The sequence below is a fragment of the Falco peregrinus genome, chromosome 19, assembly GCF_023634155.1.
Source record: "Falco peregrinus isolate bFalPer1 chromosome 19, bFalPer1.pri, whole genome shotgun sequence".
Classification (NCBI taxonomy): domain Eukaryota; kingdom Metazoa; phylum Chordata; class Aves; order Falconiformes; family Falconidae; genus Falco; species Falco peregrinus.
Genome location: NC_073740.1, coordinates 3,776,581 through 3,793,551, shown reverse-complemented (window position 1 = coordinate 3,793,551; position 16,971 = coordinate 3,776,581). Strand labels below are relative to the sequence as shown.

Sequence of the window (16,971 nt, the reverse complement as noted above, 5' to 3'; positions counted from 1 at the left end):
TCCTTTGTGTCACCGCTGCCAGCAGCAGCCAGGAGCACCCCAGCCCCTCTCCCGGTGCACACAGAAACCCGCTGGGTGTCGTGAGTGACAGCCGCTGGTGCACCCATGGGTGCCAGCTCCAGCAAGGATCCCAAGGATCCCAGGACCACCCTCCGCTGCCGGCGCATCCTTCAGCCCTGGGGCAGGCTGGAAGACTTGGGATTTTGTTGTTTCCAAAGAGAACAAACGACAAATCCCAGTCTCCATCCTGCTCCGGGCACAGGCTCCAGGCTGGGCACCACCGGCTCCAGCGCAGCCGACGTCGCGCGCTGGGAATGCTGCGTCCATGTGCAAACGCCGGTGAAACATGCAGGGAACAAAGTCTCGTCTTGCTGGAAAAATTAAAAATAAACCAAATCAAACCCACGGGAAGAGGGATCTGAGGGGTGCCATGGTCGCATCCTGCTGGCGGGCAGCCGAGCGAGCTGGCCATGTCCCAGCCGCTCATAAATTGTGGATTTCTGTGCTGGAATGTCACGGGATTGAGCAGAGGGGCCAAGGAGCATCGTTCCTCCTGCTCCACCTCCAGCCCTTCCCCACAGCAACTGGTGCCCAGCAAAGATGCTGCACCGTGCAATATACACACCTACATACACACGTATATACGCACCTATATCTCCCTCCTCGTTTGAGAGGTTTGATTTCCAAGTTGAAAGTGGTTTTTTGGGGAAAAGACTCTGGTTCTCCTCCAGGGAATGGTGGGGATAAATTGGAAAGAAGTCCTTGATGGCAGAAATCTCTCCAACTCAATCAGCCAGATTTGCCACTACCCGCTGAGGAAACGGCTCCTTCTGGTGTATTTTAAAGGAAATAATTCGATTTATCAGAGGGAAAAAGGAGAGGCAAGAGCCAGCGAGGAACACCTTTGGGCAATTCCCGCGGGAAGGAGGGAGATAAGAGGGAGAAAGTGCGATTGTTCCTTTGAAAGAGGGGTGTGGAGGGGATGATGGTGTCACTAAAAAGCTCCCTGTCACCAGCCGGCAGAGAGACCCCCGAGCCCCCAACCCACACCCAGGGCTGGAGCACCAGCATCCCTCCCCCCTCCGGGCATGTGGGACCACAGCCCAGCCACCCCCCACCTGCCGCCCCTTCTGGGGAAGCCCCAGCCCCTTCCCCACCAGCTTTTCCCCCCCCATTTGGAGAAGGGGGGGACACTGCTGCTCCCCCCCCGCCCAGCACTGAGGCCACCAGACCCCAGTGGCAGCTCCACCATGGGGGGTCACGATGCTCTTCTGCTCCCCAGAGAAGAAGGACCAGAGCACCAACCCCAGGGCAAACCCCACAAAACGACGGCACTCAGCACACCCTGGGGGGGGGGGGGAGCACCCACCCCTCGGCCCTCACAGGAGTTCATTCCCCCAGCGCATCCCCTTCGCCAAAGCCGGAGCCACAAATCCGTATGGCAAAGCCCCCCTGGAGCAGCGCGGAGGGCGGCAGCTTGGCCAGATTCCCCAGGGAAAGATGGAGAGTGGGGGGATGAACATGGGATGCAAAGGGAGGCTGCAAGCCGAGAGCCCCCTGTCCTCATCCTGATTTTAGCACCTGGGCTGGTGGGATGGCAGCAGGTGAGGAATGATCCCGAACTGACATCGGAGTGGATGTTGTGATGTGGAGGGACAGGAGGAACAGGCTTTGCTGCTTAATGTTTTCCTGCTTAAAAGAGCAGAGAGACACCAAGGACCGAATGGCCTGTGAAGACTCAGCATTCCCAGCTCGCTTCTCCCCCAGGTTTATCTTCCTCCTGTGGGAAGCACCGGAGAACGGCTTCCATGCACTTGCCGTGGTCCAGAGCCCTCCCTGGAAAAGCAGGACCCCAGCTTAAGAAAAAACCATCCTAGCAAAAATGAGAATCACGTTAATTCTCCTCGCTAACCCGCAGCCTGCGCTGCCGGCGGGATCCCTCCACCCCACAGGAATTTCCAGGCACCTTCGCCCACCGGTGCCCAGCAGCCAGCTCCATCCACACCACGCTGAAGCATCACCAGCTCTTCCCACCTCGCTGGGCCAGCAACGGGCACCCCCAGCCCCACCGGAGCCCAACTGCTCAGCGGGCTCCTCACCTTGGACCCACTGAGCGCCCCCCCCCCCCCCCCGGGTCCCTCCTGCGTCGGAAGCGGGGGGACAGGTTGGAAGCACCCATCCTGCCTGCGAACAGCCCGGGTTCGCACCCCGTCAGCACCTTTTGCTAACACTGAGCCGAGAGGGACCGTTCCTGGCTGGCAACGAGAGGCTTTGGGACCAGTTTTGCTTCTCAGAGCACAACCTTACGGCAAAGACGGGGGGCAAAGAGGGGGGTTTACACGGGGACAGAGCCTTCGCGGAGCTCAACCGACCTCAGCGCGGGCGCAGGACCGCGCCGAATCAAAGGTGTCCCCTCTACAGACCCTTTCAAACCCATTTTTAGCTGCCAAGGGGCCAACCTGCAGTGTTAGGGCAGAGCTGAGACCCACACAAGCCTTCGCACGTTCTTTTTTACATTCGAAGTTGCAAAAAAAAAAAAAAAAAAAATCCACCGTGTGCAAACCTCCAAGAGATTACAGCTCGCCTTTCTGAATCCTCAGCTAAAAAAAACCCCGTCTCGTCGCGACGCACACAGACGGAGGCAGGAGCTCTTCCAGCCCGCGCGTGCTGCCGTGTTTTCTCGAGCAACCGCTGCTCCGTCTCCACTCTCCCAACACCGCAGAGCACCGACAGATCCCAGCTCCAACTCTGGAGCACGCTGGGTGCAGCAGGTTTTTTTACAGGTATTCCTCCCGTTCCCTCTCGCTGCCCGATCCTCCCCTACCAGAAGAAACTTTGCGGGGGGGGAAGTGGAAATAATAAATAAAAAGTACCAACAGCCAGCTAACCTCACTATGGAAAAGCTGGGGGTAAAATCCACCGTGCACACGGTGGCCCAAGGGCTCCCCGGGCACCGGCACCGTCCAGCCGTGAGCAAACCCCTCTGGGTGGCTTTGGTGGCTTCTGTAAAGTCACGTTATCCAAATCCAGCAGGACCAAGCGGCCGGTAGCTCGTCCTACACATCCTTCAGAGCCCCTAATCCAAAGGAAATTTCCAAACGGGCCAGATTTTGGGCAAAGTTTCAGCAGCGTTTCTTAGAAACGTCAAAAAATTTCCTGCCGCAAGAGGGAAGGATGCCTGGCCGGGCGGGGGGGGGGGGGGTGTCACGCGATGCCCCACGCTACCTGCAAGAGGGACAAGACAGATTAATCACGAGTAATTAGAGGATCTCGATCAGCTTCAGCGTGGCAATCAAGGAAGATACATGGAGTGCAGGGAGACAGATGGTTGTGCGCATTTATTTTTCTTTGATAAAAATGGTATGCAAATTACACAGCCATGGAGGCTCTTGGGGAAATATCACCCTGCTGGTCCTCGGGGAGTTTCCTGGAGAGTTGTAACATTCAAACACACCAAAATGGGGCGGGGAGGGAATGGAGGATGGATCTAAACTGGGAAGAACATGAACTTCAACATTTTCCAGTGAAGCGAAAAAAGTCGTTAACTTACTTTTCAATTTCCTTTTTTTTTTTTTAGGCTTTCAGAAATGAGCCGGCTGAGCACAAGAGTCAACACCCACCCACCCCACCCACTCCAACACCGCTGCGCAGGAACTAAAACTGCTTGGGCAGAAACACACCTTTCAAACACGTTCTTCCGCACGGCACTTTCCACTCCGGTTCAAGAACAGCAAGCCTGATCCCTGAAGGCATCCAGGCTCCTTTACACCATCCCAAGAGTGTAAAAAGGCCGTGCCTCCGACGTAGTTCTCATGCCCATAAAAACCTCCACCAGGAGATCAGAAGCACCTGTGTGCAAGGCACACAGGCTCAGGTCATCCCATGGAACATTAAGACAAATGACATCAGAAATTTCCAGGTAATTTCAATTATTTTCTTTTTTTTTTTTTTTCTTTTTTTTTTTTCTTTTTCTTTTGATCCATTCCCAATAAGATGCTGGGAGAAATAACCAAAACCCAAACTTGGCTCAAGTTTTTAAATATTTGCCTGAAAGGAGGGCTAGGGGAGGGAATCATGTACAGTTAAAATCAAGCTACTCAAAACACAATCATTCAGGTAAGTAACTAGAAGTATCGCCTCTACCATCTAGAGAGAGAGAGAAGAGTGTCTGAGACAGAGGGCATATTTAGGAAAAAATACACATCTGAAGTCTCTGTGGCCACGATGAGAACTGGAATCCACATACAAGCCAGTTAAAGAGCATTTCAACATGAAATCTTAACTTAGTAGGAAGGTCAGGGGTTAAGCTGTATCTTTTTGTTTTAAATACATGGGACAGCTGTCAGATATGAAAATGATGGTGGGCTTTCCTGAAAGATCCCCCTGTGCATGTGTATGGATGCATGTGCTGACGTCTGTGGGGCAGCATGACAAGAGTTTAGGAAGGCTGGGAGCCCAGCAGTCTCTCAATAGCTGCATTGATGTCTCCACCGGTGGCAATCAGCGCCTGGAGGTTGGCCTCACGGTTAATGAAGCCCATGGCGTTCAGCTGCTCCAGCTGCTGTTGGAATCGCACTTCAGGACTCTGCGCCTACAGAGGGCAAGGACAAAAGACCTTAAGTGTCAGCCAGGACGGGCAGGGCCACCAACGGCTGAGCAGGGACCCCCCAGCTCAGCTTTAGGTGGACGGAGACACCCCAGGCTCGTTAGCGACGTTGCCCCCCCTCCCCACACTGCCCGTTACCCACCTCCCCACGCTGCCGCCCACGGGGAGGCCAAGTTCTGTCCCGACGGTGATGGCAGCGCAGGGGGTTGGGTCCCCAGCACCCCCCCCCAACACTCTTTGCTTCAAACCTCTGCAGAGGGTCGCTACGCCCCAAAGGAGCCGGCCTGAGACACCAAACTTAGCGTAAAGCGCCGGAGCCAAGTGTAGTGGCTTTGCTGGCAAGGGTTTGGTAGCCAGGGGGCTACAGGGGTGGCTTCGGGGAGTTGCCAGAAGCTTCCCCCCACATCCAACAGAGCCAATGCCAGCTGGCTCCGAGATGGACCCACCGCAGCGATGGCGGCAGCGCCTCTGATGGCGCGTTAAGAAGGGGCGGGGGGAATAAAATAAATCTGCATCAGGGGAAGAGAGGAGCGAGACTGTGAGAGCAGCAGCCCTGCAGACCCCCAGGGCAGGGCAGGAGCGCTCCCGGCCGCAGCAGAGATGCCCCGGCAGCTGGAGGTGAAGCCCCCGGCGAGGCAGGCTGTGCCCCCGGCCCCTGGGGGAGCAGACCCCCACCCACAGCCCGGGGAGGACCCCACGCCGGGGCAGGGGGTGCCCGCAGGAGGCTGTGACCTGTGGGAAGCCCACGCTGGGGCAGGTTTGCTGGCAGGACCCGTGGCCCCGCGGGGGTCCCACGCTGGAGCAGGTCGTGGAGGACTGTCTCCCGCGGGAGGGACCCCACGCTGGAGCAGGGGAAGAGTGTGAGGAGGAAGGAGCGGCAGAAACGACGTGTGATGAGCTGACCGTAACCCCCATTCCCCGTCCCCTTGTGGGGAGGAGGTTGAGGATTTGGGAATTAAACCCGGGAGGAAGGGAGGGGTGGGGGAAGGTGTGCTTTTCCGATTTGAATGGTAATAAATTAATTTCCCCAAGTGTCTGTTTTGCCTGTGAAGGTAATTGCTGAGTGATCTCCCTGCCCTTATCTCAACGCACGAGCCTTTTATTTTCTCTCCCCTGTCCTGTTGAGGAGGGCAGTGACAACAGCATCCAGCCAAAGTCAACCCACCACACCAAGAGATGCTTTTTGGGGACATCCTAGAGCGGGGTGGCACTGGGTACAACCTCTAGCTCACCCTGGAGACGTCCCCCCCCAGAAGTGTATCGGCATGCAGCTGGGCGTTACATACTTGAGAGCTTCCTCCGGCCAGCAGCTGGATCATTTGCTGCATGAGCTGCTGTTGGGGGTTACCACCCCCAGCTGGAGAGGCACTGGCCGGCGTCGAAGCGGAGGGAACGGGGTTCTCCGGGATTGTGCTTCCTCCTGTGGAGGACGGGGGCATTCGAGGCATGCCGAAGGAGCCGAGGCTGCAGAGGAAGGCAGGGCGCGCTCAGAGGCAAGCTGGCACTTCTGGGTGACCAGGCTCTGCCACGCCGGCCCTCGCTGAGGTCCGGACTACAGGACAGCTTTGTAAATTAAACCGGCTGCATCGACATCCCGCTCGCACGCGGTGCTGGAAGGAAGCAATCCTAACGGAGGCGAAGGCCTGAAAGGAACTGCAGAGCCTGCACGTGACCCAGAGCAGCCTGCCCCAACGTACCCACCCCACGTCGCGGCTGTGCAGCTCACGCTGTTCTCCAGAGAGAGAAAAATCTTGAGTTCAGCCGATAGGAACTATGGCAAAGAAAGATGGGGGAGGGACCCGAGCGCTTTCCAAACCTTTCCACCAAAAAGAAAGGGTCAAGGGCTTCCCACGTCAAGTACAAACAAGCAGGAAGCGCTAATTAGGCGGAGCGCACACACACGCCGAAGTCTCCATGATGGAGTGGCCTAAGCAGACCTCCTCGATGAATCAACAGCCAGTCTGCCTGCTGGTGTCAAGCACGTCAGCTCTGCCTGCAGAAACCCACTCTGAAACGCTTATTACCTTGGCACTAGTCCTGGGGCCTCCGTTTGCAGCGTCTGGAGTCCCTGCTGGATCTGGAGAAGTGCCTGCATGGCGCGGGGGTTAGTGAGGATGGAGAGGGAGTCTGGGTTCTGCATCTGGGAACAAAGGCAAAAAAGACACCGCGGTACCGAAACAGCGAGAGCTTCGGCAGCCAGAGATCCACCAGCTTTACATCCAAACAGGAATCGGCCCAGAGCTGCAGCCAGAGCGAGCCTGCGAGCCTGGTTCCTCCGTCAAGTCTCCAGACTGCAGGGTTTCTACAGAGATACTCCAAGAGTTTAGATCAGATTGCCTAAATGAACTAGGTGAATCAGATTAGAAGTGGGGGCGCATGCCTTTGGAATGAAAAGTGATTTTTATCTGATTTACTTGAGTGAACCAGCTGCTCTAGCACAATTAGCTGTTTTAATTTCTGTAAACCCATTACAGGGAGAGACTGTCCACACAGGGGTTTGATGTAGCTTAACTAGTCTAATTGGAAAGTCCACCTTTAGGTAATTTAGATTACTTAATTTAGATTGCCTCGTCTAAGCAAGCTCTTCCTTTCTCCCCTGTGCAAACCCCTTTCTTCCACGTCCCCAACCACCCAAGCCCACATGCTTCCTAGTCCTCGCGGCCTGACTAAGCAGCTGAGATACTCCCTTTCCTATGGAGGATGGAAAAACTCTGGAGCCCCGGGGCTGAGAGCAGCGCAGGGCCAGACAGGGGCCTTTACCTGCTGCAGGAAGACAGGGAGCTGAAGGCGGAGCTGTTCTTGAAGCTGTGGATTCCCAGCAAAGAGGGGGACATTTACCATGATCTAGCAAGAGACAGCACAGGTAGGTAGGGTCAGAGGGTTTCTGCCACTGGCTGTTAAGCTCTACGTAACTAAGCCATGATGAACAAGTCAGTCACGCCCCTGACTCCCTCCCTGGGCTTCCGACACGCTCCCCTGCTAGCGGGGACTGAAATAAGACAGCTCGGTTCCTGGCAGCAGTGTTGAACAAGGGGCCGTTTGGCCATGGGCAAGAGGAAGGGCCATCCCCGTGTCCCTTGGAAAGCCACCTTTTTTTATCAGGGGCTCTGCTAAGACAGAGGATTCAGTACCGTGACTGCCTTCAGGCTATTGAGAAATACAACAGAACTGTCTACGTTCACTCAGCTCTCCAGTTTCTGCAGGGGGAACCACTGCAACTACAGAAGCAGACGGGTCTCGCCAGCACTGCGCTCACAGCCCGTCTGACAACACAAGACAACTGCAACGCTTTTACCTGTGCTGCAAAGTCCGGGTTCTGGGCAAGAGTCTGCATCATGCTCCGCATATAAGGGGCAGAGATCATGTTCTGCATCAGCTGAGGGTTTTCAGAAATCTGCTGCAGGAGTCCTTGCATCTCTGGGCTGTTAAACATGCCTGCAAGGGGAAAGGGAAGAGAAGACAAAAGGAAAACTGCTTACAAGCCTGAGCACCGCCGCAATGTTCGAAGTACAACCTGACATGTAACAGCAACGCTTTTACTTCATCCCCTGGCCAACAGCAAATATCGTGGTGGACGCCACGGTAGTGCTTTGCTTGCCACTTTCCCATGCTCTCGAGGGCTGCAGGGACACCAGAGTTCCCCCAGTAACCCTCCGACTGGCACACCAGAAAAAAACCCCCCGTTTGTGCTTGCAACCGGGCTCGAATCATTCATCTGGAGAGCAGCCACGCACAGGCACTCAACCACCAGAGGGAACTCGGGCTTCCTTGGAGAGCAGTGACCTGTTCAGTCAGTAGCACCCTCTGGCTCCTTTCTTGCTTACGTACCAGCCCCAATGTTAGCAGCGTTCAGCCCAAAGGGGTTGGATACAGTTGGTGTGCTTTGGGTGGTTGCCGAGCCAGTGCTCCCTTCGCTGCTGGGTGCCTGGCTCTGGGAAGCAGGGGGCGTGGGGCTCCAGGGGTTCGGTAACGGCTCTCTGTTCTCCGTCCGCAAAGGCTGAGAGCTCGAGCTATCAGAATTTCCCGTCAAGGAAGAGAAAGGATTGTTGCCAAACTAGGGAAAAGGAAAAAAAAAAAGAAATAGCCGTCATCAGTTAGCCCCAGCAGGGAATGTTGGACTAACCCCACCACCGGAGCTAGGAAACAGCCGATCATATTCATCCAGGTCCAGAATTTGCTAAGCACATGCCGTAATTTGCCTCCCGAGAAATCCGTAATCCACGACGCACCTCGCTCAGAAAAGACCAGGCTCAAGAAGTGACCACAGCCCTCCATTTGGCTCCCCAAACACAGGGCTTCAAAACATCCATGTAAAATCAGCACCCGGACATACCAGTAGGTAATGCTAGACTGGAGTATGTCTGCACAGCTTTTTTTGCAGACAGACCTGCGCTCCCTCCTCCTGCGCTCCGAGCCAGCTGGATCTCAGCCAGCTCCAATCCAAAGGCGTCAGGCTTGAGCTAATACAGCCAGCCGGGCTGGGAGCAGAGGGCTGCGCTTAACGAAGCTGTGGGGCCTTCCCATCAGCGATGGCTGGCATCCAGCCCGCCCGAGGAGCAAAGGAGCGAGGGCAGGTCCCGTCTCCGATACACCAAACCACGCAATAAAACCAGGCGCTGCGCAACGTCTTCCCGCTAGTGGCTGCATTCATCGTTTAGAGCGGGAGGGGATGAAGAACCCTGCTCAGGGTGCCCCGTTAGCACAGGACCCCTTCCCCGTGCTCAGCCCACGACATCCCGCTTACGGGAACGCAGCCGGTACCTGCTCCCTGGCTGCGCTAAACATGGGCTCCTGGATGTCCGTGTACATCCTGCGCAGGGCGTTGTATCCTCCTGGAATGCTCTCGAGGTTACTCAAAGCGCGGTCCTGGTTCCGCATCATCTCCTGCATCATGGCAGGGTTACGAGCCAATTCCATTGTCTGGGAGAAGGAGGAAAACGTGGAAAGCTCAGGCCCACGTGCACCACAGAAGACCAGAGTGGATCAAGAGGCTGGGGAAGCAGCCCAGTGGCATTCTAGTGATCTACCAGCCCAGCACTGAAAGAGTTAAATCTCAGCTCCCACAAGAAAAGAGTATAATTAAACCCGTTTCACAGCCAGAAAGCAGAGATATCTTTTATCCAAGCAAAGAGAGCCCAGGGATCCTGGCTCCTCCCATCCTTGCTCAGCTCTCTTCCTTCTCAACCTCAATTCAAGCTGGATGAGACTGTTTTGTTTCTAAGCAGTATCAGGACATCCAAACATCTAACACCCATATGTTCCCACTCAAAGGAGATGGACTGCATTCAAAAACCGAGAAGGTGGAAGAGATTAGATCCTTCCCATTTCAAGAAACCCAAGAAATTCACCCTCTCCAGGCTTCTGATGGGTCTCCCCTGCGCGAGGGAGATCCAGATCTCATCTGGGGAGCTGCTTAAGTACGGATCATTCACAATTTAGTCCCGCAGCTCTGGCACTTCACGTACGGCTGGCAGAGTTGAAAGATAACCGAGAAGCAGATGGAAACTAGGTTCGTCCAGCACCAACCCAGAAAGACCTCCTGACAAGTCTTCCTGGGGGAACAGCAGAGTCCTGTCAAGGGCTGTTTAATACGCAGGCTCTCACTCAACCCTTACGCTGCCCTTCCGATGAACCTTCAGTCTTCCAGACAGCTGGTCCTCTAAGGCACGGGTCCTCTCAGTTCTGGGATTGTACAGAAAATTGAGACCTCTGGGATCCTGGCCTACGACTAGGAGCACTCTCTGCTGATACAGGTAGTAAAATATCGCCTGCACAGCTCTGCAATCAATACTTTATCAAGAGAAATAGAGAAGCAAAAAGCTTTTGCGGTAGCTTCACTGCTCTGTGACTGCTTTTACTCCTGTTCCTGAATCAGAACCCTGTAGCCTTGTACGCGGCACGCCAGGATGATCCCAGCATCCCTTTTTGCCCAACACATGACAGATTCAATAGCCCTGAAAGGGAGATAAAGAGTTGCAAGTATGTGGGTTGAGTAATCAGTATTCACATAACTCGAGACCACCATCTGTTTGTGGGGAGCTTACAGCAGGAAGGAAGAGATCTCTAAAATCACTGATCTGGCAATTCACACACCCCCTTTGGAGAGGACACACCGAAGCTGGTCCACAAAGATGCTCCTGAACATGCTTTAAAGAGGCCCTGGCGTACTGACTCACCTGCCTCATGAGCTCCGGGTTATTCAGCATGTGGCTTATCTCTGGATTTCGCTCCATGAGCTGCTGCATCTGGGGATTGGCCATGATCATCTGTCTCATGAGGTCAGGGTTAGACATCATGTTCTGCACCAAGGGATTCTCCATGATCTGAGAAAGCATCTCCGGGTTGGACATCAGCTGCCGCTGCATCTGCTGCTGGAGCTCCATGAAGTTGGCAGAGCCCATCCCAAGATTGCCCAGCCCAGTGATGCCGCCAAAGCCAGCTGGAGAGGGAACAACACACGGGGAGAGAGGCGTGAGTCAGTAACTGTCGGCAGCTGCAAAAAGAGGACAAGCACATCAGCTGAACTGCACCCACACTAACCTAGGAGTATCCCACATCCCTACGGCAGCCAGCTGCGAGGGAGGACACCCCCTACACACACTTTACTAAGGGCTTGGGCATTGTCCTGAGCAGGGAAACCACAGTACGCCAGTGGAAGCGACTCATGCGAAGCAAGCAGAGACAACTCCAGGGGTCAAGAACCTCGACTCCTTGGTCTAACCCTAGGGAATTCTTTCTTGCCACACCTTCTGGCAGCCACCACTTACACAGGATGGATGTAGCACTATTAGGGCCTCCGTCTCCAGGACCTCCCATGGTCCCTGACCCACTGCTCCGTCTGCTGCCGCTCCCCGCATCAGAAACGGCGCTGCTGGATGTGGAAGGCTGAGACGGGGGCAGCAGGAGAAGAAGGGGTTGCAGCGGGGGCAGAAGCAGCATTGGGGGCAGAAGCAGCAGATGTTGAATCTTGGACCCTGCAAAGAAACAAAAGAAGGTGTTAAAACTCCTGAGATTCAGGAGCGGTGAGCAGAGTCCCCCGTGGGGGACACAGGCCAGCGCACCCCACACTGACCAAGCCTCCCCTCACGCCTGCTGTCCCCACAGCAGCCAGCCCTGGCTGCTTCCATCCCTGCCTGCACGGAGGCACAGCTGTGCTCCCAGATGCCTTCCATCTGCTGGAATCTGCCTCCCACCCTGATGCAGAACAGCCTCTGACATTTTATCCTGGCCCACACGAAGCGGCTTGACTGGTCTTACCCCCAGTTGCATCTAGCTCTTCCTTGAATCGCACTGAACTATTTACCTCAGCTATATCCTTGAGCAATGAGTTCGCTCCAAACAGGAAAATCCTCCTGCTGCTCCCACAGAAACCACAGGAGGTTACAGCAGGGCTAGTGCATGGGGTAAACAAGAAACTACTTTTCTGCAAATCCTCCCATGCACTGCATATTCCTACCAGTGCTCCTGGGGGCAAAAATAAGGATCAGCATTACTCTCCAGATCGGGAAACCGAGGCACAAGGCAGCTAGCATCTGTCCCACGAAGCTACCGAACGTTTCTGGCCAGCCTGGCTACGAATTTACGTCTCTGCCACTGGCTGTACCTTGCATGCAAGCCTTCCCCGTCCAACACAAGTTGACGAGAGCTTCTTTTAATACACACATGCAGATGCTGTGCCAGAAGCCACAGTGCAGCAGATGCTGGACATCAGCTTTATTGAGGAAACCAACCCAAGCTAGTACCTTGTAATCACAGTTCCTCCTCAGGATTTTTATAGGAATTTGAAAAAGAGAACATTTAAAGATTCTCTGAGGCATCTGCAGACACAGCAGCAAGTCCTGGACTAGTGCTGAAGAGCTTTCACATGAAATTAGACCACAAAATTCATTTAACTCGCCTCAAATAATGCTATTATGCCCCTGACAAGTAAGTAAGAACAACAATTTCTTGATTATATTTTTTCCAAACCAAGAATGATTCCTTTCTCTAACTCTCTTTCTTTTTTCACTCTTATTCTAGGATTTTAAAAATCAAACCTAAAGGTCCCTGTCCACTTTCCAGACTCACCTGACTGCTGCTGAAAACCAGCAGCCACCGAGAGGGAGGCAGAGAGCGGGGAAACAAAACAAATAGGAAGCTGAACAAAAAAGGAAGAAGGAAGCTGGAGAAAGGTCACTTGGTTTCTCTCAGCACAGGAAGAGGCTGTAATGTCTTCAGTAAGCAGTTATCTGTGACTGTTAGAGGGGGGAAAAAGGAGCAACCCAGGACAGCTCTCTTGTTTACCCTTTGAAATGGTTCAGACAGTGGTAAACAGCACCAGACTATCAGGCTACCTGGAGATGCAGAATCCAGAGAGAGGCCTCCTGCTGAAGCTGACAATACACACGGTTGTCTTGGGGGAAAAAAAAGAGGAGGGTAAAAGAAGAAGAAGAAAAAAAAAAAAAAGCACTAATCTTAACTAAGCCAGTAAGGCAGCTCTCCCAGGGGACAGCAGAACGGCACAAATAGATGCAGCCTGTTAGTTCACCAGGAGCCTGATCAAACCACAGCAGGAAGCCCAAGAAATGGTTGCGAAGGGGGTTTTGAGATCTACGAGATGTAGGCTGCGCCTGAGGTACAGCGACTGCTCCCAGGAACCTGCTGTGCCCACCACTCCACTGGGCAGCACTGGGAAAAGCCTGACCCTGCAGGACCCTGCCATCCATCCTGCGTCCCGTTCTCAGGCTGAGCAACACGGTGCAGACGGACACAAGTGAGCCACGTTCAAACTGGGAGCTGCCAGGGTGCGCCCGCAGTCCCATACTGGAGCTAGCAACCACAGCGCTGCGGGCAGGTGGTCGTACACCCCAAATCTCCACTGAGGAGCACCCACCTGTCTGCACCTGCCCGTGCAGAAGCGCCTATAGGTAGCGCAGACACTGCTCTGCACGCGCGGCGTGCCTCCCACGGCACCCCTAAGAGCGTGAGCACTGGCTTAGAGCAGAGGACGTCATAAGAAGCAAAAGAAAAGCTGGGTGTTAATTTTAACTTCAACACGAATTCACTGGGAAAGTAATTTCTGTTACCTGCAACTTATCTCTGTTAGAACTAGTATTAAGTTTCAACGGGTTTTTTCAAGATTACTAAATTGTAAAGGCTCAAAATACACAAAGCCATATACACGAGCTGTGTTAAAGAAGAGTCAACCCCCTCAGGCACTCGCCACAAACTTACACAGCTGTGTAACTTAGGGAGAAGAGGCAGAGCGATAAACCCCACAGCTGCGTGGCAGAGCCACAGCAGGGAGAGCCTGGGAGAGCTCTCCTGCCGGATCGCCGCTGCCAGACGCACGCACGCTCCAAAGGCAGCGCTCTGGCCTCGCCTGCTTCAGTCACAGGGCAGAAATGCTCCACCATCGTTTATTCGCATCATCCGCTCACTCTCGGCCCCCCCCCAATGAAAAACTTTCTTACTTTTGCGGAGTCTTAATGACCAAGTGCACAGTCAGCCCATCTTTAATCCCGTGTTGATTCAATGTGTCTCCATCCTTCAGGATCTTCCCGGCAAAGATCAGAACCAGCTGATCCTGTTTGGCTTTAAACCGCCTGGAAATCTCTTCTTTGAACTGAAAAACAAATGAAATATTTTTCAGGCAAAGGACCAAGACTAGAAATTTAAAGCTAATACTCCAGATATCATATCCACTATGCAAACAGCATAAGGAACCGACAGTCCTTCAGTACCTCACCCAAAAGGAGCCCATGCAGGTACCAAGTCAGTCACCAGTTGCTGAGGATGTCTGAGGCGTTAAGAAAAAAAAAAAAACAACAAACACAAAGACAAGCTCTACACTTACAAAACGTGGAGTAAATTTCAGAAAGAATAGAGCAATTACCTCAAGAAGAGCTGGAGGCTTCCAAAGCAAGATCAACTGTGTCTCTTAGGTCTAATCCAAACACACCATTTATCCTCTGAATGACTGAACTGTTTTTGTCTCTGCTCATTTGATTTTTTTTTTTTTTTCCTAAGGAAAGCCCAACTCTGATTTAATACAGGACAGAGCTCTATGGAAAAGGGAACAATCCTTTACCAGCCAATGGAAATAAACTAGGTCTTCTCCAATTCCTATTTCTGCAACCGAATTCCCTAGGAGCATGCCATGCCACTAACACCGACACCTCTTCCTCACTGGGAGATGGGGTGGGGTGAACACCTACCAAGAAGATTGTCACGGCTAGCCCAGCTGGGGCATTCCTAAGTTGATTTGGGAGGAAAAAAAAAGCCTTGCATTTGGAAACCTACAGGAAATTCAGAGGGGAAGGCTAGGCTGGAAAGCAAAGCGCACACCTGTCCCAGAGGAGCTCGCAGCCTTCGCACCAGAATCCTCAAAAACAACACCTGGGAGAGCAGCCCGGAGCCCTGGCTCATCCCGGCCGCAGAGCTCCATGCCCTCCTCCGTACAAAGCTGTCACTAATATCCCACTTACAGCAACGGGCTCCGGGAAGAAGCAGGAGGACCACACGTACTACAGCCCCTGCCTACCCCACGGCTCCACTCCCCAGAGATGTCCACCGGGTCCTTCACACCACAGCCTCCTGCCCTACACCCCAGACCAAAGCGCGCAGCAAGCTGAGAGCCGCACCGATGCCACCTTGCCCCAGTGGGCACAGTTGCTCCGTCGGTCCTCCAGCCAGTCCTTGCAAATTCCAGCGCCCTTCCACTCACCCCGTGCCACCGTGCCCGGTGACGCTCCCTCGCAGGAGCAGACCCCCCCAGCCCACGTGTGGGGTGACAACCCCTTTCCTCCGCTCCATCCGAGCCCCCTGCCCCTCTCCATCCATCCGAGCCCCCTGCCCCTCTCCATCCATCCGAGCCCCCTGCCCCTCTCCATCCATCCGAGCCCCCGCCCCTCTCCATCCATCCGAGCCCCCTGCCCCTCTCCATCCATCCGAGCCCCCTGCCCCTCTCCATCCATCCGAGCCCCCTGCCCCTCTCCATCCATCCGAGCCCCCTGCCCCTCTCCATCCATCCGAGCCCCCTGCCCCTCTCCATCCATCCGAGCCCCCTGCCCCTCTCCATCCATCCGAGCCCCCTGCCCCTCTCCATCCATCCGAGCCCCCTGCCCCTCTCCATCCATCCGAGCCCCCTGCCCCTCTCCATCCATCCGAGCCCCCTGCCCCTCTCCATCCATCCGAGCCCCCTGCCCCTCTCCATCCATCCGAGCCCCCTGCCCCTCTCCATCCATCCGAGCCCCCTGCCCCCTCTCCATCCATCCGAGCCCCCTGCCCCTCTCCATCCATCCAAGCCCCCGCCCCTGCTCCATCTGACCTTTGTCCCAAAGACTCATGGAGCTCCTCTCACCCACAGGCTCAGCCTCCCAGTGTCTGGACCCACCCCCCAGCACCCCCCCACGCACCCATCCGGCTCTACCCCCAAAGCCACTTCTCCCCATCGCAGCGCCCTTCCCTCCCGCTCCCCACACAGCCCAGCCCACAGACACACAGCCCCAGCCCCCATCCCCCTCAAACCCAATCTCCAAGCCCCTCACCCCCTATTTCTGACACCCACAAACCCTCCCACGGATTGCCCCCAGCACCATTCCCCCAAGGCTGTTCCCAGCCTCAGCCCCCCACCCACCCCCCAAGCACCTGCCCTCACCCACATCCCCCTGCCCCCTCACAGCCTGGCTCCCACCAGGCCCCAAAGGCCAGGGGTGCCCCCCAACCACCCCCCAGGCCCCCCACCCAAGAGCCAGGCCTCCAAAAGCCCCCCCAGTACCCCCCTCCCACCCTAAGCCAGGCTCCCCAGCTCCTCGGGGCCCCTCACTCCCCCTCGAAAGCCCTCCCCCCTCCCCAAAGCCAGCTCCATACCCAAAAAGCCCCCTCCCTCAGACCCCCAACCCCTCACCCTCCCAGCCCCCCCCTCACCCCACAGCCAGGCCCCCCCCGGCCCCTCCACACAGCCCAGGCCCACCCCCGCCCGCACCTCGCGCACGGAGGCGCCGTCCGCGATGACGATCTCCTCCTTGTCCTTGGGGGTCTTCACGGTGACGCGGATGAGAGCCCCGCCGGGGCCGACCAGCCCCGCCTCGCCCTCCCCGCCGGGGCCGGGCCCGCCGCCGCTCGGCTCCGCCATCTTCGCCGCCCGCCCCGCCAGCCCGGGCCGCCACCAGAGAAAGGCGGCGCGCGCCGCCGCGCAAGAGCGGCGTCACGACCCCCGGCGCCGGGGTTACCGCCCCCTGGCGGCCCGGCGGGGAGTTGCACCGCGGCGGGACGGGGGCGGGGCGGGGCAAAGAGGGGGCAACTGCCCACACCCCCGGGCTCCGGCAGAGCCCCCTTAGCCGGATCCGTCCTGTGTCCCCCCCCCCAGTAGCCAGATCCCTCCC

At 55.7% G+C, this 16,971-nt stretch overlaps 1 protein-coding gene across 1 annotated transcript; it reads right to left on the bottom strand.

Annotated features, from left to right (window-relative positions):
• Positions 1–3,319: 3,319 nt before the first annotated feature.
• Positions 3,320–16,771, bottom strand: UBQLN4 (ubiquilin 4). Its single transcript, XM_055791755.1, is given in 12 exon segments — positions 3,320–4,591; positions 5,893–6,070; positions 6,631–6,746; positions 7,367–7,450; positions 7,902–8,041; positions 8,435–8,660; positions 9,368–9,526; positions 10,783–11,045; positions 11,374–11,500; positions 11,502–11,580; positions 14,059–14,210; positions 16,572–16,771. Coding segments are annotated over 12 exon segments (1,827 nt in total). The 5' UTR covers positions 16,722–16,771; the 3' UTR covers positions 3,320–4,438.
• Between the last annotated feature and the right edge of the window lie 200 nt (positions 16,772–16,971).